This window comes from Eucyclogobius newberryi, unplaced genomic scaffold (assembly GCF_026437365.1).
Source record: "Eucyclogobius newberryi isolate DKJ021-1_F unplaced genomic scaffold, fEucNew1.0.hap1 SCAF_1, whole genome shotgun sequence".
Classification (NCBI taxonomy): Eukaryota; Metazoa; Chordata; class Actinopteri; order Gobiiformes; family Gobiidae; genus Eucyclogobius; species Eucyclogobius newberryi.
In genome coordinates this window covers 4,839,258-4,861,776 of record NW_027315723.1, presented here as the reverse complement: position 1 = coordinate 4,861,776, position 22,519 = coordinate 4,839,258, and the positions used below count along the sequence as shown (strand labels likewise).

Sequence of the window (22,519 nt, the reverse complement as noted above, 5' to 3'; positions counted from 1 at the left end):
CAAATAATGCATAATACCCGTCCTGGTCCACCCTACAGTTTAGTCACTGTTAAGCACTACTTTAGTCTAGGTCTAGTGTTGGTTTATCCCTAGCTCAGTCCTGTGTTAGTCCAGTTTTAGTTTACTTTGAGTCCTAGTTTAGTCATTCTTTAATAACGCTTTAGTCTAGTTTTACCAGTAATGTGGGCGTGCAAGGGTCAGGTCCTGTTTTAGCCCTTTTTAGCCTAGTTTTCCCTGTAGTGCAGGGGGCAGATCCTGGCTTAGTCTTGCTTTAAGTCTTGGTTTAGTCCTACTTTAGTCTATATTTAGTCCACTTTTAGCCCTGCTTCAGTCCAGTATTACCTGTAGTGTGGGGGCGTGAGGGGCAGCTCGCGGTTCATCTCTTCCACTGCTCCGGGGGAGGGAGGCGGGGGAAAGCTGTCATTCAAGTCGTCAGGGCGACTGTTGCTGTAGTTACTGTAGTTGTTCCTATTGGCAACATGCACAAAAGGAGCTGGGAAAAAGCAAAAAGACAAAAAAAAATATTATTGATACAATTTTGTGATTGCTGGTTTTCATTTGATATAAAATCGTATATCCGTGTGTGTCAGATAAGATAAGATATTCCTTTATTGTCCCACATGGGGAAATTTCATTGATGCAACGCAGTAGATACAGAGGTAGATACAGAGGAAAAGAACAGATCACTTATAGGAAGTCTGAAAAACTTGACAAAACCTCCCATTACCCAACAAGGGATGAAGGGGAAAAATAAAGATAAAAATAAATAAATACATAAATACCATTGCATGTGATCACGACAGTAATAGCACATATGACGGAATTGCACACGGTTAGGTCAGTATTGCGAGTGTTCAGGACTAACAGTGTTTGTTATAAAGTCTGACAGCAGCAGGAAGGAAAGACCTACGGAACCTTTCCTTCACACATCGAGGGTGGATCAGTCTCTCACTGAAGCTGCTCTCCAGAGCGGAGAGTGTCCTGCAGGGGGCGACACTCATGGTCCAGCATAGATGTGAATCTAGCCAGGACCCTCCTGTCCACCACCTCCTGCACCGAGTCCAGAGCACAGCCCAGGACAGAGCTGGACTTCTTGATGACTCTGTCCAGCTTCCTCCTCTCCCTCTCTGTGATGCTGCTGCTCCAGCAGGCCACACCGTACAGGAGGGCTGATGCCACCACAGAGTCGTAGAAGGTCTTCAGGAGTGGCCCTGTCACTCCAAAAGACCTGAGTCTCCTCAGGAGGTAGAGCCGACTCTGGCTCTTCCTGTACAGTGCGTCTGTGTTATGAGTCCAGTCCAGTTTGTGGTTCAGATGGAACACCCAGGTACTTGTATGAGTCCACTCTCTCAATGTCCCGTCCCTGGATGTTCACTGGTAAGTTGCCTCCCATATTCCTATATCCCATGTAATGTTTGACCAGGATGTCTCTAGTTAATTGGCAAATGTTTTTGTCGAATAAATACAGCGGGATAATGGACCTCGTTACTGATATAAATGATCAGGGAAACATTTTCAGGGTTTTGAATGTTTAAATTTGTTTTTATTGCAGCTCTAAGGAAAATTGTAGGGCAAAAATGCATTCTTGGATGACTAATTACAGGCCCAGGGAATGAATTTACTAAAAAGGGCGTGGCAAAATCTCTCAAAACTATAACCATTATGACCAAAACTATAACCATTATGACCAAAACTAAAACCATTATGACCAAAACTGCACTTTTGAGCTTTTCATGTAAAAAATAACTACTAGTACAGAAATGTACGGTCATAGTAAACTAAGTACAGTTCTAAAAAATACTAATAAAATGATAATGTAATATATTAAACTCACATCTAGACTTACATTAGTTTAAATGCAAGTTTTAGGTAAATCTACCAGAAGAAACAACATTTCAAAAACATTTTAACTCTAATTGCACACTGCATAGCTTGTATAATATCACTGTGTTGCCTGGAAGTGGGAACATTATCAATTATCCACAATATTCTATTGTGTTTTGATTATTTGAATTCAAAAGATTTAACTTGAAATCTTTAAAATGTGTTTTCCCTTGTTGAGGTGAAGGTTATAATGTACTTCCTGGCACCTTTTTGATTGAACTGGTTTAACTTTAAAACATGTTCATTATGTGTTCTGTCATTGTTGTCTCCAGTAGTGCTCAGTTTAAGTGTAGACAGATGTTGGAGTTCTTAGACAAACACAAATGACAAAGTTTGCTCATGATCGACAAAGTTTGACATTTTTCGTAAGTTAGAACTCACTCAAACTCTGCTCAGTTTTCTCATATTTTGTAACAGCGTTAATACTTTTTTTGAGACAGTTTCTTTTCCAAGAGTAAATCTGACCAAAGAAATCTCAAAACTTAGGATTTGTCAAAAAATAGTTGCTAGTGTTAGAGCTTCAGTGCTTGTACCATAGTATGTGGAAACACTGTTAGCTAGTAAACATACTGTAACCAGGGGCTGAAACTCATCTGATGTATACAAGTCATAATTGAAATTAACATTTGACCCATCAAAAAAATGCATTCCTTGCTTATAAATTGCCCCTACATTTTGGATAAAATAACGTATTACTGGCTTACAGAAGATACTTTTACTCAGCGCTACTTCCTGCAATACCTGTGTAATCCCTCATTTGTCAAGGAAGTTTCCATAGCAAAAGGAAATAGAATTTTGTCAACTGAACAAAAGATTTGAGAGTGAATGTTTCGCCACACATTTCAGTTCCTCTGACAGAGAATTTGTGAGTCTAACGACACTGAAACAAACACATTAGTTGATTACAGTAAGGAGCATCTGTTATTAGTTTCCTTATCCAGCTGGAGCTGAGGTCTGACAGTGACAGATCATTTAACACTGAACAAATAGAGACAGGCAGAGCTATAGTCACACATATGTTTGCTTTTTCATCTGTTTGTTTGCTAAGTTTGATTTGACATGTCCAATTCCTTCTGATAGATTTATGACAACTCTTTTGGACAATTTACACTGTTAAATCTTGAGAGTCTATGATGTTTCCAGGCAACAAGCACAGAATGCCCTGTTTATTCACTGAAGCACAGGTTAAGACCAGGCACAGCTGCGACTGGTACAGGCAGAGCTCAGATGAAGGCTGTTCTCTTGTATAGCAGCGCTGCTAAACAATCCATTATCCTTTTCAAATTTGTATAGCAATTTGATAAGTTGCAAAGCAAAACACGAAAATGACTAACAATCAATATTTTCCATTGATGAAACAAGATTATTTATTTCAAATGTATTTGTAAATATTCAATTTAAAAATAACTCTTAACAATTCAAGTTTCAAACAGAAAACTTGCAAATAAAATGTGTTGAACAAATTAATTAACACCGAGTCAGAAATTGAGTTGCATTTTACAATGCGATACCGCTTATTCTGAGCCTTGACAGGGCTGTGTACTTTCTCCTCTGCTCTTCTCCCTGCACAAACTGCTGCACCTCCAGCTACGACTCCGTAAAACTGATCAAGTTTGTGGACAACACCACCCTCATCGCCATGACGACACCACCCTCATCGGGCTCATCTCAGACGGGGATGAGTCTGTCTACAGGAGGTGGAGCTTCTGGTGTCCTGGTGCAGCGGTAACAACCTGGAGCACAACGCCCAGAAGACAGTGGAGATGATCGTGGACTTCAGGAAAGTCACAGACTCCCCCATCACCACAGTGGACTCCTGGACTCCTTCCACTTCCTCTGCACCACCATCACCCGGGACTTCAAGTGAGACCTCACCATCAGCTCCTCATCAAGAAGGTCCAGCAGAGGATGTACTTCCTGCAGCAGCTGAGAAAAGCCAAGCTGCCAGAGCAGATGATGGTGCAGTTCTACACGGCCATCATTGAATCCATCCTCTCCTCCTCCATCACCTCCTCCATCACCTCCTCCATCACCTCCTCCATCACCTCCTCCATCACCTCCTCCATCACCGTGTGGTACGCTGGAGCCACAGCCAGGGACAAACAGAGACTACAGTGCATTGTGCCTCTGTTGAGAAGGTGATCGGCTGCAGACTTCCATCTCTGCAGGACCTGTACGTCTCCAGAGCTCTGGGACAAACAGGTCGGATCACAGCCGACCCTTTTTCACCTTGGACATGGACTATTTGAGCCACTCCCCTCAGGCAGGAGGCCACTCCCCTCAGGCAGGAGGCCACTCCCCTCAGGCAGGAGGCCACTCCCCTCAGGCAGGAGGCCACTCCCATCAGACAGGAGGCCACTCCCCTCAGACAGGAGGCTACGGTCCATCCGGACCAGAACCTCCCGCCACAAGAACAGTTTCTTTACCTCTGTCGTTGGACTCATGAACACTTTTAAACACCTGCCACTTTAACTAATTTAATCAATCAATCACTTACTGCACTGTTCACTTTCTGCAATACTGTAAATGTAACTGTAAAATTGTGTACGTAGTAATCAGAAAAGGTTTAGTGCCATTGCCAATGAACAGAATTCACAAACATAGGAACTTCCTTTGTTGATTCGGTGCAACATAAAATGAACCATGATAAAACAACATATACAAGTCAATGATAAATGAATAATTAAAATATGCTGTAAGATAAAAAGAATAAGAATCAAAATAGACACAAATTTACAGTTGAATTTGCATATGTAGTGCAGAAAGTGAACAGTGCAGTGAGTGATTAAATTATGGTTCAAGTGGCAGTGTTTAACAAATTAACACATTCTGTTTTGAATGAAAAGTGTATCGTGAATGCACCTTTAAAATGCTATTAAATACATGTGTTTCATAGTACTGGAAAAAAAAACTTGCAGTGAAGGGGCTAGTTTCTCCACACACTTGAGTGTAGGATCTACCACCAGCTTGTCTCCATGGAGATGTTCTTACTTTGCCTCCAACATTCCAAAGAATGGCAAAAAACTTAACTATCTCCATGGAGACTGTTCTAAAGTATGGTTTTAACTTTCCACCTCCATGTAGTAATGCAAATGGTGTGCCTGCAACCAGGAATCTTAAGCCACTGCTTTAAATCAATAAGTTAAAAATGTGCTCATGTTATTAGACTTGTATAATAAGTATTATGAATGCATCCAAGACAATGTACACCAATGTATTAAACATGGGAAATTAAATATCTTGTCTTTCACATTTCAATGCACAACAAAAGCATCTTTCCTCTTTGTCTGACAATGTGGTAAGGAGCCCTGACGCTTTTACAAAGGAAATGCATCCGCTCTCCCCAGGGGGAACAATGTATTTAAAATAGACTTGGAGGACTTTTTTCTTCTCAAATCAACAGACAATTCCATATATGCTCATCTACCTAAGAAGACATATAATGAGTGTAATGAAGTACAGGTCACAAGCAGTGGGGGAAAAAACAACCAATTACTGCACTTTTGAAAACTAAAATATACAATAATAATAATAATAGTCCTGGCTTAATCTAGATTGTATTTAGTCCAGGTTTAGACCTTTAGGTGATCTCTTTGCAATATTGGGTGTGGTTCAGTACTTTTTTAGTCCTACTTTAGTCTTGGTTTGATTGATATCTATATTAGGAACAATTTAGAGTGAAATTTAGAATTGATCAAATCCAGTTCAAACCTTGTAATGTCCCAGTTTTTCCTTGTTTATTCCTGTTAAAGAACACTTTCACTCTTGCACCACATCTAAGGTTGAGGTACACTTTATTGTCACATTTGACCATTGTGGCAACCTGTCAGGAGCAGTTGTGCATAATTTGTGGGGGGGGGGCTTGGAGGAACACCCACCCAGACACGGGGAGGAACATTAACTCTGCACAGGTCCAGGCGAGTGGGACCTGAAACTAAACCTGAAACTAAACAAGGACTAGAACGGGATTAAACAAAGTCTACATCAGGATTAAAATCTTCTCCTCACTGTGAATACATCTTAGTCAGAGTTAAGATCTGATCTGGTATTGGTCTAGTCCAGGTCTAGCTCTATTATATATTATTATAGCCTTGGTTTAGTCCTGCTCTAGACCATATTTAGTCCTGGATCAAACCTGGTTTTAAGTCTAGGTCTAAATTTATATTTTAGCCAAGCATTTACCAAACCAATCTGCGTTGTACTTTTCCAAATACTGGTGTAGAAGTGATGACGAGGAAGTCATTTTGACCCTTCATAATCCAATGTCAAAAAACTTGGCCATCACGACAAATGGGGTTTGGATCAACAAACAAAGGAGTTTACACGAAGCAGAGACCGATAACTCAGAAGCATACAACACTCAAGCTAAATGTTGACTTTGGGGATAAACGAAAGGGCAAATAGAGCTGAAAGGAGAGGGTCAACAACAACATTAAACACTGGGATATAAATGCAGTCCTGGTTTGTTCCTGGTTTTAGTGCTGGTCTAATCCAGGTCTAATCCAGGTCTAATAATAATAATAATAATAATGACTTTTATTTATATAGCGCTTTTCAGTGACCCAAAGACGCTGAACATAATAAAAAAGGGGGGGGGGGGTATTTACAGACAGGGGGGGACAACACGTACAATACACATTAATATACAGATAAAATGAACAAGACAGAAGAAGTAGAGAGAAAAAGATGGGGATGTAACAGGGGGTAGAAGAGTAGGCAATGGGGTAGAGGAGGCTAGGGGTAGGGGAGGTCATAGGCTTGGGTGAAGAGGTATGTTTTTAGGCGGGATTTGAATGTTGTGAGTGAGGGAGAGTGGCGGACAGGTTGGGGGAGGGTCTAGTCCAGGTCTAGTCCTAGTGTTTACATGTTGTTTAGCCATATAGTTTAGTAGTATAGTACTGGTGTAATTCTGAGTCCTTGTCTTGTTCTGGTTTACTCCTAGTCGAAACTTAATTAAAAAAAAATGTTGGTTTAGTTTTGCTGTAGTGCTGGTGTTGCCCTGTAGTGCTGGTGTTGTCCTGTAGTGCTGGTGTTGCCCTGTAGTGCTGGTGTTGCCCTGTAGTGCTGGTGTTGCCCTGTAGTGCTGGTGTTGCCCTGTAGTGCTGGTGTTGCCCTGTAGTGCTGGTGTTGCCCTGTAGTGCTGGTGTTGCCCTGTAGTGCTGGTGTTGCCCTGTAGTGCTGGTGTTGTCCTGTAGTGCTGGTGTTGCCCTGTAGTGCTGGTGTTGCCCTGTAGTGCTGGTGTTGCCCTGTAGTGCTGGTGTTGCCCTGTAGTGCTGGTGTTGCCCTGTAGTGCTGGTGTTGCCCTGTAGTGCTGGTGTTGCCCTGTAGTGCTGGTGTTGCCCTGTAGTGCTGGTGTTGCCCTGTAGTGCTGGTGTTGTCCTGTAGTGCTGGTGTTGTCCTGTAGTGCTGGTGTTGCCCTGTAGTGCTGGTGTTGTCCTGTAGTGCTGGTGTTGTCCTGTAGTGCTGGTGTTGCCCTGTAGTGCTGGTGTTGCCCTGTAGTGCTGGTGTTGCCCTGTAGTGCTGGTGTTGCCCTGTAGTGCTGGTGTTGCCCTGTAGTGCTGGTGTTGCCCTGTAGTGCTGGTGTTGCCCTGTAGTGCTGGTGTTGCCCTGTAGTGCTGGTGTTGTCCTGTAGTGCTGGTGTTGCCCTGTAGTGCTGGTGTTGCCCTGTAGTGCTGGTGTTGCCCTGTAGTGCTGGTGTTGCCCTGTAGTGCTGGTGTTGCCCTGTAGTGCTGGTGTTGCCCTGTAGTGCTGGTGTTGCCCTGTAGTGCTGGTGTTGCCCTGTAGTGCTGGTGTTGCCCTGTAGTGCCGGTGTTGTCCTGGTTTAGTTTTGCTGTAGTGCTGGTGTTGTTCTGGTTTCAATCCCAATCTCACTTAATGTAGTCCAGATCAAATACTGGAGTCATACTTCAGCCACAGTACACTCCCAGTGTAGTTCTGGTTTAGTTCCAGTGAAATCCTGGAGGAGAGAGTTTAGCCCCAATCCAGACGAGTTTTAGTCCCGGTTTGGTTGTGTTTTAGTCCTATAGTTTATCCCGGTTGTAGTCCCCATGTTTCCCTGGCTGAGTCCCCCGTTTTGTCCTTGTGTGTAGAGTATTGTCATTGAGCAGACCTGTATTATTGTAAATGTAAATGACTGTGAAAGACGTACCAGGGAAGTTGTTTTGCGTGGCTGGGGTGTGGGTCTCTACATAAGTGGGTCGGAGCGGGCCCGGTGGTACATCATAATCCAGGGAATTCTGTGGACAAAGAAAATGTTTAAACAAGATAACATTAATGCCAGTCAAATTTTGAACACACACAGTTGAGGTGTATAAACTGCATTTTTGGAAAAAAACATTACATATTCCTGTCAGGTTTATTATAAGGCAGACAGGGTGACTTTGGCGAGAATGTCATAACGGTCTGTTTTTCAAAAGAGCGCATGCTTCACTCATTCAAGCGTTTTCCCTCCCAGTCTCTAATGTGCACCACCATGCAAGGCACAAAGCCAGAGGGGTTTTTGACAAGGGCTACATGATCCATGCGCGTACCACACAAAAACCATGAAATCATCAAATACCTTTAAAAAATATAGTTGAAGATATTGGTCCCCAAAGTTTTTGTCTCGATTAGCCCCTAAACTCTGTCTCATTCTCCAGCAATCAGCAGTCGATTCTAGACAGCCACTTGAATTAATTAATGTGTTATTAAAGTAATAATACTTTTTTTTTTTTTTTTACAATGTATAAATAAGTAACTCATATCTAATATAATTGGATGCATATGTGGAACACAAGCATTACATATGTTTAGTTATGTATGATGAAATATGACTTGAATTCTGAAACTAAATGAAGTGAACTGAACAATAAATGATGTCCATCTTGTTCAATACCACTACCGGGACATGGAATAATTCTACGTATTGTAAAGAGTAAAGTTTGTTTTGTAATGTTCATCATTAATATTTCTTGATTAATCATGTTGTAAAAAGAACTGCGCCCACCTGGCCGAGGTCTAAGGACAGGGGACCCTGGGACATCGCCCCTCGTCCCTGTGGACACTGTTTAATCCGTTTTTCACTGTCGCCCTCCGAGGCAACTTTTAAATAAATAAAAATAAATGATTTGAATTCACTCAAAAATGCCTAGAATTCAGAGATCCAGTTTGAAAAAGTCTAAGCATGTTTGCATCTTATCCACATCTCTGACATAGCAACAACAGTAATAGTAACAATGAAATTTCCCCATGTGTGGACAATAAAGGAATATCTTATCTTATCTTAATAACAAAACATTTTATCAATCAAGACAGCGTTGCTATGGTTGACTGAGCAGTGAACGTCCACCCTGCTTCACTTCTCCGTCCGAAACACTTTTTACAGCTTTTAGAACTCATGCATTTAAACACGAGCAATGTTCCAAAAGGTTTGTTTACGCCAAGAACAAGTTAGATTGATTTAAATACCTACTTCCTCCTGCCATGGTTTGAAAATCAAGTACCAGCTTTACAAAAATTAAAATTTTCAGACAAAAAGCTGTGTCTAAAAAAAGACAAACGGACAATGCAAGTACAATGCAATGCAACTATTAATATTATATTATTATATAACAATGCAATCTATTGAAGTTACATATCAATAAATATATATGATTTTTTTTGTCACTGTCCACATGCGATTTGGTTTAAAGTGAATAAATAATATGGAAAATCTAAGATATAATGATTTGTGATAGCTCTATGACATGTTTGTTTAAAGGGAGCAGAATTAAAGACTTGATCTGCAGCTGTCAAAATGAGATGTCAAAAAGTGTGACCATTTTTGCATCCATAATTCAGTGGATCAGTGCTTGGTTAGTCAACTCTAGTTCAAGCCTGTCAGTCTTCCTATAAAACTGAATTCAAATTAGGTTGAGGTGATGTCATTGTTTGGGTCTGTTGTGTGTAGTTTAAAAAGAAGCTGAGAATTATGTGTTTGGGTTTGATTATTAAAACCCTCAGATTAAAAGCGTTTTGTATTTTGCTCATTCATTCTGCAGAAATATGCATCGGTCCACTTATGTTTTTTACTTGTAAGCAGCCTTGATTCTGGCCATACATGTCCCGGATTGGCTAATACACCTGTCAATCAAGCCCATCGGAACTAGGGCAAATGAAAGCAGTGAACAGACTTTGTTAAGCGCTAGAGAAGAGTGTATTCTGAACTAGCCAGACAGAGATTCTATGGTGAAATTTACTGTGAAAAATTGCAAATGGCCTGAATCAGTATTTATGTGTCTTCAGAGGCATTTCACACATAAACGCAAAAAAAAATATGGTGATTTTAGACCTGGATTGCTTTTTCCCTGGTCAAAGCGCAGTTGAGTCTTGTATGTATGCATGTTCCGGCCCCTGTTGTTTCGGGCCCTGTTCCGGCCCCTGTTGTTTCGGCCCCTGTTGTTTCGGCCCCTGTTCCGGCCCCTGTTCCGGCCCCTGTTCCGGCCCCTGTTCCGGCCCCCCTGTTCCGGCCCCCCTGTTCCGGCCCCCCTGTTCCGGCCCCCCTGTTCCGGCCCCCCTGTTCAGGCCCCCCTGTTCAGGCCCCCCTGTTCAGGCCCCCCTGTTCAGGCTCCCCTGTTCAGGCCCCTGTTCAGGCTCCCCTGTTCAGGCTCCTGTTCAGGCTCCTGTTCAGGCTCCCCTGTTCCGGCCCCTGTTCCGGCCCCTGTTCCGGCCCCCCTGTTCAGGCTCCCCTGTTCAGGCCCCCCTGTTCAGGCCCCCCTGTTCAGGCCCCCCTGTTCAGGCTCCCCTGTTCAGGCTCCTGTTCAGGCCCCTGTTCAGGCCACGGTTCCTGCCACGGTTCCCGCCACGGTTCCCGCCACGGTTTCCATCCTTGTTCCGCCCTGGTTTCCCCACAGTTCATGGTCAAAGAGTAGTTGCTTTTTGTGCAAGTTTAGTTTCATGATCAAAGATTTAGTCGACTAAACCGTCCTGGTTTAGTCCTGGTTTAGTCCTGGTTTAGCCCTGGTTTAGCCCTGGTTTAGCCCTGGTTTAGCCCTGGTTTAGTCCTGGTTTAGTCCTGGTTTAGTCCTGGTTTAGTCCTGGTTTAGTCCTGGTTTAGTCCTGGTTTAGCCCTGGTTTAGCCCTGGTTTAGTCCTGGTTTAGTCCTGGTTTAGTCCTGGTTTAGTCCTGGTTTAGCCCTGGTTTAGCCCTGGTTTAGCCCTGGTTTAGTCCTGGTTTAGTCCTGGTTTAGTCCTGGTTTAGTCCTGGTTTAGTCCTGGTTTAGCCCTGGTTTAGTCCTAGTTCAGCCCTGGTTCAGCCCTGGTTCAGCCCTGGTTTAGCCCTGGTTTAGCCCTGGTTTAGCCCTGGTTTAGTCCTGGTTCAGCCCTGGTTCAGCCCTGGTTCAGCCCTGGTTTAGCGCCTGTTTAGTCCTGGTTTAACTAATATTCAGACATTTCTTTGTGTTATTCCTCTACATATAAAAGCTTGAAATCCTCTTGACATATACAGTCTTTAAAGCCATCGACACCCTCTGTTGTGTTATATACAGACGGGATATTATGAGCTCCTTGGGGATTTATGATTATCCCGCCCCCTACTGCCTCCTCCTCAGAGCTGTCAATCAAATCCACCTCCAATACAAATCCTATTTATTGAACTCATGGCTTTTATCTGCACCCAACACAAATCTAAGCACTGAAAATATTTTTTGCTTCAACAATCATGGCTTCATTGTCACACCTTCCCAATTGTGCAGTTTGAAGGCGGCATGGGTGAGACTGTTTACTCCCACAACAATGGTTAATAATGGGATTCAAAAAAAACAGTACTGGTTTAGTCCTGGTTGTAATAGGGAGGTAACAAAAGCACAAACATCGTCAAAAGACCCACAATACATTGAGGGGGGAATTATATAGATCCTTTTCTCCATTTCAGTGCAGACTGCATGCGGTAATAACACATTTGTCTGGTTTTACTGGAACTGTATTTAGTCCCGTTCAACCCAGTCTACATTTTCAACCCTGTTTAGTTATCATATAAACATGTTATAAACTTGTAGTCCTGGTTTACTTTGTTTAGTCCTGGTTTTGCTCCGACAAATATTGCATTGGCAAATGTCTCATCATCTTTATTCCTTTACATCTTTAATACTAACTGTAAAATAATATATATATAAAATAATAAAATGACTGTTCCTTTTAAAGCACGTCTGTCTTATTTCAGCGTGTCACTTGTTTATCTGCATCATAAATACAAAAATACCCTTTATTGTCCCATCCCCTCCTTTTGACAGCTCGCCTTAGGCTCTTACAGCCACAGTCAGATATCTTAATCCCAGCACAATAGTAAACACTGCGATGCATCCAGACAGCAGCACAATGGGGTTTATACAGCTCAGGCAGACACATGTGACAAGCCTTCACCCTCTCTATAAGACCTGGGAAGGATAACCAGCATTGGATTTCAATTGTAATGTCTATTTATACGGTTTATATTGTTATTTCTTCAAAAAAAAACACAGTCATTCACCAAACCAATTTCCAAGAACACACAAACCCACGATTAAATAGGATAGATGCAGCCCAATATTGCAGGATGCAGCCCAATATTGCAGGATGCAGTAATACACGTTTTTGATGTGTTGACCATCTATATTATAGCCCAACTAAGGCCCAAAGTCACTGGGATAGGCTCCAGTCACTCACAACCCCTAATGGGAGTCTATATAGACAAGATAACAATTTCAATCATTTATAAATATGACTAGGATTTATTTGTTTAATAGTATTAGTATTTTTAGCATTTCAAAGCAGCCATTTGTGTCAGGCACTTCAAAGTGATTGCAGCTTTATTTAGGTCCAAAGATCTTTATCAGACTCCAGTCCAAACTCTGTGACCCAGACTGGACCGTGTTATTGTCCCATTAGTTTTACATAATCTCTAATGCATTTCCTCTATAAGATAAATACCTACTTCTATTGCAGTCGATTCAAAGGGCAGACGGAGCAGACGCAAAACACATTGACGGGGTTTTCAGAGGGACGGGTCAGGCAGGGGTTGGACCAGAATGAATCTTCTAATTTTTCCTCAATACCATTTTTTAATGATAGTTGATTATGTAAAATCCTGGTTTAGTCCTGTTTTCTACTATGAATATCCATGTTGGTCTTGATTTAGTTCTGGATTAGTCTTCTTTGTAGTCTTGTAGTTTAATTTTAGTCCTATTTTAGCTATGGTTTAGTCTTTGTGCATACCCAATTTAGTCCAAGCTTAGACCCGGTTTAAAGCAGGTTGCTAAATTGAGAAAATTAAACTAGTAAACACTAATGTATTTAGTCACATTAAAATGAGAAACTGATATTTTCTTGTATCAATTCTGTATCTTGTCACTCTGACTAGACCAAAAAATTAAATCCAAACAGTTTCTTTGCTAAAACAGGACTCAAATCAACAAAGAGTGTTAAATATAACAGAGGGAGAAGCAGCTAAAAATAAGCAGAGGTTAAAAGATGTCATGTAGTTTGATGTTCAACACTTTTGTACATCACAAATCTAACGTTTACACAGACATCCATTATGTCAAGAGGGATTTGGCGCATTAAGCAGTTGGCTTTTTTGAATATACTTTAGTGAACATTTAAGTACAGTATAATGTATTTTGAGTACAGTATAATGTATTTTGAGTACAGTATAATGTATTTGTGTACAGTATAATGTATTTTGAGTACAGTATAATGTATTTGAGTACAGTATAATGTATTTGAGTACAGTATAATGTATTTGAGTACAGTATAATGTGTTAGTGTACAGTTTTGAGTACAGTATAATGTATTTGAGTACAGTATAATGTATTTGAGTACAGTATAATGTGTTAGTGTACAGTTTTGAGTACAGTATAATGTATTTGAGTACAGTATAATGTATTTGAGTACAGTAGTACAGTATAATGTATGTAGCAAAGCCAAAACCAGGTCTAACACCAAGACTAAACCAGGACTTTGTGGCTTTAATAGATGCTGACCACAACAGAGCAGGAACAAACACTCATAACCAATGCAGGACTAAGCCAGGTCTAACCCAAGACTAAACCAAGACTAAACCAGGACTAAACCAGGACTAAACCAGGACTAAACCAGGACTAAACCAGGACTAGACCAGATCTAAACCAGGCCTAATGGATTTCCCTTCTATGTGCATAATTGATCACATTTTACCAGCAAACCTTTTTCATCATTTTTATCTTTAAAAGGGAGACAAACTGGAAGAGAAATCCTTAAAATATATTCTCAGACGGAGAAGAGAAGGATTGAAAAGACTTTAATAAAAATCAGAGCACCCAGAGGAAGAACAGAAAGCCAACACTGAGAGACATGCAGGAATTCATTTAGTTTATTGAGTAGAAGACAAGCAAAGCAAGCAGGTAAAAACAAAGAAGAGCGACAATTGAGTTTGGATAACAAGAAACGATTAAAACAAAAACAGATATGGAAAAGTTAACAGTGGAAAATACACCAAAAGGGTTCAGAATCAAAATGACTGCAAGTGACATTTTGGGGCTTTATTTAGTTTTGTTTTATTTAGTTAATGAAGCGTATGATGAGTCCAATCCACTTTCAATATTTAACATGTAAGTAGTCTTAGTTCTTTATTAAGAATGCACATAACTGCTGAATAATTTGTTTAAAATGCTTTAAAGATTTGTTGCCAAATTGAGATTGTATTTGTAATTAAGAAAAGGTTTAGCTTTAATGTCATCGTAACATGTAGAAAAATAAATATATACATGTTAAAAGGAGTTAAGCAAATGCTAATTAAATGTATTTCTCCTCTTTGTGAAATATATTAATTAGTTCAAAATGTGGATAACGTCTTCAGTAAAATAACCATCATGTCACTTAATGTCACTATTTTTGATTCTCAGCCCTGATTCAAGTAAAGAAAGTAAGTGGGAGTGGAAAATATTTCATCATGTTACTGAAATACTGGGATTGTCATTTTGGCAAGATGTAATAAAAAGATGTAATTCAAACTAATACTAAACGGTCAAGTAAATTGTGCCAACATATGTAACATTTGGCAAGCAAAAGAAAAGGTTAATAATATGGCTTATTCTCCTTAATATTTCAAATGAGGAATACACAACCCAATATATTTGATTATCTTCTGTTTATGAAAAGTATCTTTGATGATGCCATTTTGGTGATTTTGTGATATATCAGTTCTTCTGTTTGAAGGAGATAAATTACACAACTATAACATTGTTCCTTCATCAAAAACCTACCTGGAGTTGTGTTAGCGTCATTCATGCTTGTTTAGTCTTTTGCTCTGAGTGATTGACAGGTGGGATTAAACCACAGTGAATTGTGGACTTGCAAAAGCAGCAGATGGCTTTAGTTACCTCTAAAAGTCTACACCAGTTGTGATCAAATTTAAATCATGATCCGAGGCTCCCTGAAAACCATGATTATGTCTACATTCCTCCACCCCAAGTCGTCAGATTTGATTTCAAAGCCATTATTTTGAAACTATTCTCCAACTAATGCACCTTTGGTCTATCGAGTCATTTCATAATACAATATACGTCTAGAGTCTTCCTGAATGTTTTAAATGATGCCTTCTGGTCAACGCTGCATTCAGTTCATAATTATAAGCATCGGCATCAATAAATTCCTCTCTTCTGGATGGTGGATCTCCGTACATTTGCCCAGCCATGGCCCTCACATTATCGGTATAGCTTCTACTCTGGACGCCACCTTGTCTTGTGTCCATTTGATAAGAATCTAAAGTATCTACAAAGTCCGCATTTTCAAATTCTTGCATATTATCAAAAGTTCGACTGGTTCTGTAATCAATTTCGTCGTCAAATTCGCCATCTCTGAACCCAAAATAATAACGGCTTCGTCTAAATTCATTCGAGTAAAGTAAAGATGTGTTATTAGGTCGTCGTGAGGCAAAGTGGCTGGGTTTCTGTGGTGACGGTTCCGACACCCTCCTCTGTAAAGACGGGAGGAGGAGAGAAGAGGAGCGAGCGGGAGGAGAAGGCTGGTCTTTGGGCTGTTGATGAGGACCAGGGCCGGACTCGCCGGCTCGTACCTGATTGGAGGAGACGGGTGGAGGAGGACCTGGATGGGTGGAGGAAGCAGCAGGGAGGGCGGGGCTTGCAGCACGGTTGGCCGCCGCAATCTGGAAAAGAGAAAAATATAATACATCTCTTTTAATTCTCTAGTATTTTGGTTGTTGCCGTTTTGAGCCAAGCCCCGTCCCACCAGGCCTGTGTATTAGGGACTTCAAGATTATTGATTATATAAGGAATAATAGTCTTAAACGTTTTAGAAACAATTCAATTTTTGAAGTGATTCCACTGGTCCATATTCACCTGCAGTCAGTGAAACATAGATTTGAGTGTTAATTAATGCTAAGTCAGTTACTACGCAGTGAAAATGTGTCCTAACGGCAGTGTGAACAGAAGGATTCCAGGATTGACTCCTGGGGCACCCCACAGGTCAGGGGCGTGTGGTCTGAGACACAGTTACCAGTTGATGGTGTCTCCCCCGTGCAGCTGTGGCAGGAATGTATTACCATCACTACAGCTTTGCATTTAGTTAAACAAGTATTTTAACGGAAGTCTATGTTCTGTTCTTTTATTTTGGCTTAACTCTTTTTGCAGCTTTGAGACAGATTTCTTATTATAAACCAGTGTTTTTCCAAACTGTAGCACAGATGTGGGTCTCATATGGTAGTCAACGAGGCTCCTCTAAACTAAGAGTTAGTGTTTTGAGTGGAGTCATATTTTTGTCTTCCTTTGATTTAGTTTATTTTTTATAGCCATTCAAAGCATGAATCAGACTAGGATTTGGCTTGAATGTATCCTTATCTCTGCTTTAGTTCTTTTACCCTGTGGTAGTACTTTCAAAAACAATACATATTCAAGAGTAGTATATTCTAATTAAAATTACAAGTGTACAATTCACTTTTAGGCCCATCTCTCATTGCAAATGCATACATGTTAAAAAATGTGCGGCATCGTATTAATAACCATTTTATATAAACATCCTGTGATACTGTTCTATCTCTATCTCTAGGTGCTTGATAAACACTCAAATATTCTCTCTGTCGGGGGAGAAACAAAGTCATGTGAAAGATGGTCCTAATTTTTGTCACTGCTTGCTCCCATTTTTCTCAAAACTGTGCCAACTTATGAATAATCTTTAAATGAAATCAGCGGTTACATAATGCATAAGAGATACATTTTTAATGCGACCAATTTGATCAAACCACACTACAACTTTAAACAGGCTGCCCCACATTTAGCAGCAGCTGAGAATAAGACACTGCAGGAGAAAAGACAAGATGGAAAACAGATGGATAAATGTCTTCCAGTTTAGATCATATGTGAAGACAAACATTGAAATGTTGGAGTATTGTCAAATATAAATCAATGACCAAAAAATAATCTAAAATCATTCCAATAATTGAAATTTAAGTCAGCTAAAATATCTGATTAGATTAGATTAGATTAATTTACTTAAAACACATGATTACAAGAGTAAAATCATGGCCATCTAACCCATGTAAGACTTTGACTTCAAATGCAGTCGGGCCGTAAACATATTAGAGCTGTAGACATTTAGCCATTTTGATTAATTGGTTGATGGGATCTTGGCCAATTCACATTTTACAAACAAAACAATCTTATAACAATGTAGAATGACACTTTTTACATTGTGAAATAAAAACACAATACATTTATGAACAAAATGCATTTGTCACTGCACTGGTCCAATCCCACAACACTAAAGATTTAATTCAGTAACAGACACATCTAATGCAAGTACCGTAATCCGATCTCTTTATGATTGGTCTTGCAGGAGCAGGTGAGCAAAAAAGGGCATTGCCAAGAGGAAATGAAAAAAAAAAAAAAGCTAGCTTCCCCCAACATGATTGGAGGCAGAAATGCTCAGAACAAGTCTGGCGATGATTTATGGACTTAAAACAAGGCGACCTCTGGATATCCACCTTCTGAATGTATTGAAAATGGGAGATGGTCAAAAGGATTAATGAAACAAGCATGAATGAAGCTAAATGAGACTCCAGGTATGTGTGTGATGAGGGAACATACCTGGAAGGACACATTTTGCATATGTGTCCTTCATATCCGAATGTCTACCTGTTTAGCAGCTCGGAGCACCACGAGCTGAATGGTTCCTCTGGCGTTTCCCTCTGAGGACATCGATCTTCTCAGCGTTTCCATGGCTACATGGTTCGAATGTCCTTCTAAAGATTCACCGTTTACTGCGATCAGCTGGTCATTCACGCACAATCTTCCATCCTGCAAAAAATACAAAATTAAATAAATATAAAATAAATCATTTTTGTGGTGGCACTGGATGTCACAAAACGTTCTTTATTATTAAATCATGTTTGAAAGGACCTGTATTTTTTAATACCACAAATAAACACTCCTTTTGTAGACCACAAAATGTAATATTAAATGTGATATAAAAACTATGCATTACTGGACTTTAATTATTTTGGAGGGATTTCAAAGGATTTGCAAAAGCAGAAAGGTGAAGGCATGGAGTGATTTATGTGTATATTTTTTACAGATAGATACTAGTTGTTTTGTGTAGAAATAATTGTGACCTCCTGTAATCTTGTGATCAGAGAAGTTTGGGTACAGACACATGATCCAATCATAGAGATACTTACTGCTAATCGGTTTGAGAGTTTTAGTCGACTACATGGTGCACAGAGAACGTCTATAGTCGACGACAAAAATCTACAGTATCTACATAGAGAAAAGCAAACGCCGCCAACAGGCCAGGTTACAAGTCAGATCTGTGATGAGGCGAGCCCACTCCCAGTAAGAACATGTTTTTCAAGATATTTTGAAAAATACAAACACCTGCAGCTACATACATTTTTGACGGATGGATTAAATGTCATACTGTGGAACCTTCCATACAAAGAAATAAAAACAGCTCAAGTCATATTCCCACTATTTCTCCAAGCACACTAAAGGGGCATTTAGAAATGTCCAATTCCCATTACTCTCATTAGTGCTTACTTAATGTAACTCTAAATTACATGAAAAAAAAGAGAAGTGAGAGGAGAAAGCAGCGAGATAAAGAAGGAAGGTAGAAAATTAAAATACATGTGGGAAGGGGATGAGAAATCTAACATTAGCAATCTTCTTGGAGCAGAGATAAACGCTGAACTAGGCTAATGGAAAGGGCTCGACACGTACTAAATCCACTCTAAGTGTTTTAAATAGAGGCTTTAGTGGAGAAGGGAGAGAGAAAGAAGACAGGAGAGAAGTAAAGGCCAGAAATGAACATTTTTTTACATTAGAAGTTGGCTGCAGTTGTTTTGCTGTACTTGAAGTGGTGTTTTATGACTCTGTATCAGTACATTTCAGATCATTTTTATATTTCCATCCATCCATCCATTTTCTACCGCTTGTTCCCTTTCGGGGTCGCGGGTGACTGGAGCCTATCCCAGTGACTTCGGGCCTTATATTTATCAGGCTTTATTTAATTTGGTGAACAACAAAGAGGAAAGAAAGGGGGAGCACGGGTCCAACGTTAAATATAACAGCAAATGCAAAGCTTTAAAAAGCTCAATCAAAAACCAACACATTATTACATCCACCAAGGGCAATAGATCCAATCATTTTAAATCTTTAATAATCACTTTGGGCTTGAATTAACATTTCCTCATATTTATCAACTAATTGAAAACAAATATCCTTTCAATATAATTTTCTGTACGTAAACAATGCAGACTTTTAATAATTGCCATTTAAAAAGTCTGAACTCTGCTCCAAACCACACGCCTAAATGACCAAAACTGATTAATGACGAATTGAACTGACCGAATCCCAATCAAAACTAGATTAATTCTACAGCCTAGTCATGGTGGTCTCAGGAGCTCCTGGTGACAGCCTTCAGGAACATGTTGGGACAGAAATATTCCCTCGCTCCAGTTCTACAGCCACATCCAAAGCCCTAAACTTAATCAAAGGATCTGTTCCTAAACCTAATCCTAATCCTGAGCCTAACCTCAAAGGCATAACTTTGTCCTACACTGCATAACAGGAAACAGCAGAAAAACACTTTTAAACTGAGTCTGTCCTGATCAATGTTTTTTTTTAAAATCTTTTCCCGTATCAAAATGAAATGGCCCAACCCTAATAATATCTATATTAGCCTGTTTGGTTGCCAGTGGTAAAACTCGTAAAAGTCTTCAGTAACTTTGCTATAAATCCTCTGGTCTTCCTTGTCGTGCAGGAGCAGACATCGCACTCTCCTGTCACCACTGCACTTCTAACATCTCCACAGGGAGTCCTATCATCTCAAAACTGATCCTGAACCAGCCCACTATCTCCAAAACACACTTGTCACACGGCCCTTTATATCCGAGAGCAGCCCGTGGATCCTTAAAAGTCAGGAAGTAGACACTGCAGCAAAGAGTGTGGAGTGTGTTTTTTTTTATTTTCTGAGTTGAAGTGCCAGAGATAAGGTGGACATTTCGCTGACAGGAAGAGGTTATTCGGGGTCATAAGACGCGGAAAGGTCAAGGTAAGTCAAGCGGGATGAAGTAGGAAGGAAGCGAGGAAAGTTGGAAGATAAGGAAGTGAGAAGTGGAGGAGGAAGGAGGTGATGAGAGAGAGGGAAAGTGTTAGCTGATAAAAAAGCGACGCGACACAAATGGCCGCTAAACAGTCGAGTACAAAGGAAGGAGGACGGTGATAGAGTTTAAGGAGGCGCACACATGTGAATAAAAGAAACAACAAAGGGACAAAACTGTGTCGCAACAACAGAGAAAACACTTCATGTATTTTTAAAGAGATGATACTAAAAGTGAAAGCACTGTGGGAAATGTACGCCTATAACTATGACTTATAAACCATCCCTTTTGTTTAGACGTTCTGGGGAACTTGGTGCGACTTGGGGAGAAGTGGTTCGTGTAGTTCGAGAAGTGGCAAGTATGAACCCCTGAGCTCTGAAGTGATATGTAGAAGAGGAAAGGCACCAGGAGATTTGTTGTCACATTATGAGACTAATAACATTTAATGAGCAATTATGCAAAATGAGTCATCTTTAATCACCTCGAATAGGCTGAAGTTGCTTCAAGTTTGCCACATTTTCTTTCCCAAAATATATTTCAGTTTTAAAACACTAACTTTATTTGCATTTTCTTGCTTAATTGTTGTTGTCTGGCAGATGTTTTATTATTTATTTGAGTTTTATTCCTGACTTTCAGTGAAAAAAATGTGGAGCCTGTTTCATTTCAACGCTGTAGAAGTCAGATAAATGTGATTTGCGTGTTCAAACTGCTGTCACTTTGTAAAAAAAGAAAAGAAAAGATTCAAATCTGTTTTAATAGTACATATGACAGTATCATAAGTTGGATTTTTTTCAGATTTGGACTGTTCACTCGTTTGTGTATCACACTGGTACAATACATTGAAGTCACATCTGAGGAGGAAGAGGAGGAAGAGGAGGAAGAGGAAGAGGAGGAGGAGGAGGAGGAGGAAGAGGAGGAGGAGGAGGAAGAGGAGGAAGAGGAGGAAGAGGAAGATGAGGAGGAGGAGGAGGAGGAGGAAGAGGAGGAAGAGGAGGAAGAGGAGGATGAGGAGGAGGAGGAGGAGGAGGAGGAGGAGGAGGAGGAGGAGGAGGAGGAGGAGGAAGAGGAAGAGGAAGAGGAAGAGGAAGATGAGGAGGAGGAGGAGGAGGAGGAGGAGGAGGAGGAGGAGGAGGAGGAGGAGGAGGAGGAGGAGGAGAAGATCGAGGAGGAGTCAGGTCAGTGAGGAGGAGGCGAGCCCGCTTACAGTAATGACACACGTTTTTAAATGCAATAAAAACCATATCCATATGTATGTGTTTGTTGTTCTATGTTTAAAAAATAAATGGTTACAAAAAAAAAAAAAATGCATGCTTTCAATCTATTTCTTAGACAATGGTGCTTTCCTTGAACGTATACCAAAAGTACCAAAAGTATGCTGAAATCTCATATAACATGAAGCATCTCTGTGGGCAGCACCTTGTACGCGGCTCCTCCGTGGATGATGGACTTGATGAAGATGCCCAGGTCCTCTCCGGTCTCTCTGGACTTGTTTCCCTTCAGACTGACCCCGAGTCCGGCCGATCCGGACTCGTTCAGAGGCACCTCGAACATCAGCAGCTCACGACCGTCATCCATCCCCAGGCTGCTCGCTTCCTCACCTTTCTGAAAACACAAAAGTACATTTAAAAACCAGACTGTGTTATTGCGTTCACAACATTCAAGATCTAGGTGGCGCTCTTTTTTTTTTTGAAGGAAATATCCAAACAGAATATCCACATTGTAGATCCACAGTGTTTGTGGGGAATTGCATTTGAAATATTTGGCATATGTATATAGAAGATGTAGTACGAATCACAATCACCTTTACAGATATAAAGTATGTGTGTCCTTAAGCAGCCCTTTGAAAGAGCAGTAAGAATGAGCCCTTCTTCACCTCTCTGTCTGAAAAAGTTGTTTTAAAGCCGTGCACGAGCAGGAAAACTCATGCATGTGAATACTAGAAATGAGCCAAGAGGTATGACAGAGCTCGGAACAACTTAATTACATCATTCCTCCTTTCACCGTTTGAAAAATCAGGCTATTATTCATTAAACTGAGTCGTTGATTATTTCAG

The 22,519-nt window shown here is 40.5% G+C and overlaps 1 protein-coding gene across 1 annotated transcript in view; it reads right to left on the bottom strand.

Moving 5' to 3' along the window:
* Positions 1–22,519, bottom strand: part of pard3ba (par-3 family cell polarity regulator beta a) — a 263,992-nt gene that overhangs the window by 148,659 nt on the left and 92,814 nt on the right. The window contains exons 11-15 of the mRNA XM_072443180.1: positions 21,883–22,068; positions 18,005–18,166; positions 15,931–16,020; positions 8,033–8,120; positions 343–493 (exon numbers count right to left, since the gene is read on the bottom strand). Coding sequence (XP_072299281.1) covers positions 343–493; positions 8,033–8,120; positions 15,931–16,020; positions 18,005–18,166; positions 21,883–22,068 — 677 coding nt within the window. The remainder of the gene's footprint in view (positions 1–342; positions 494–8,032; positions 8,121–15,930; positions 16,021–18,004; positions 18,167–21,882; positions 22,069–22,519) is intronic.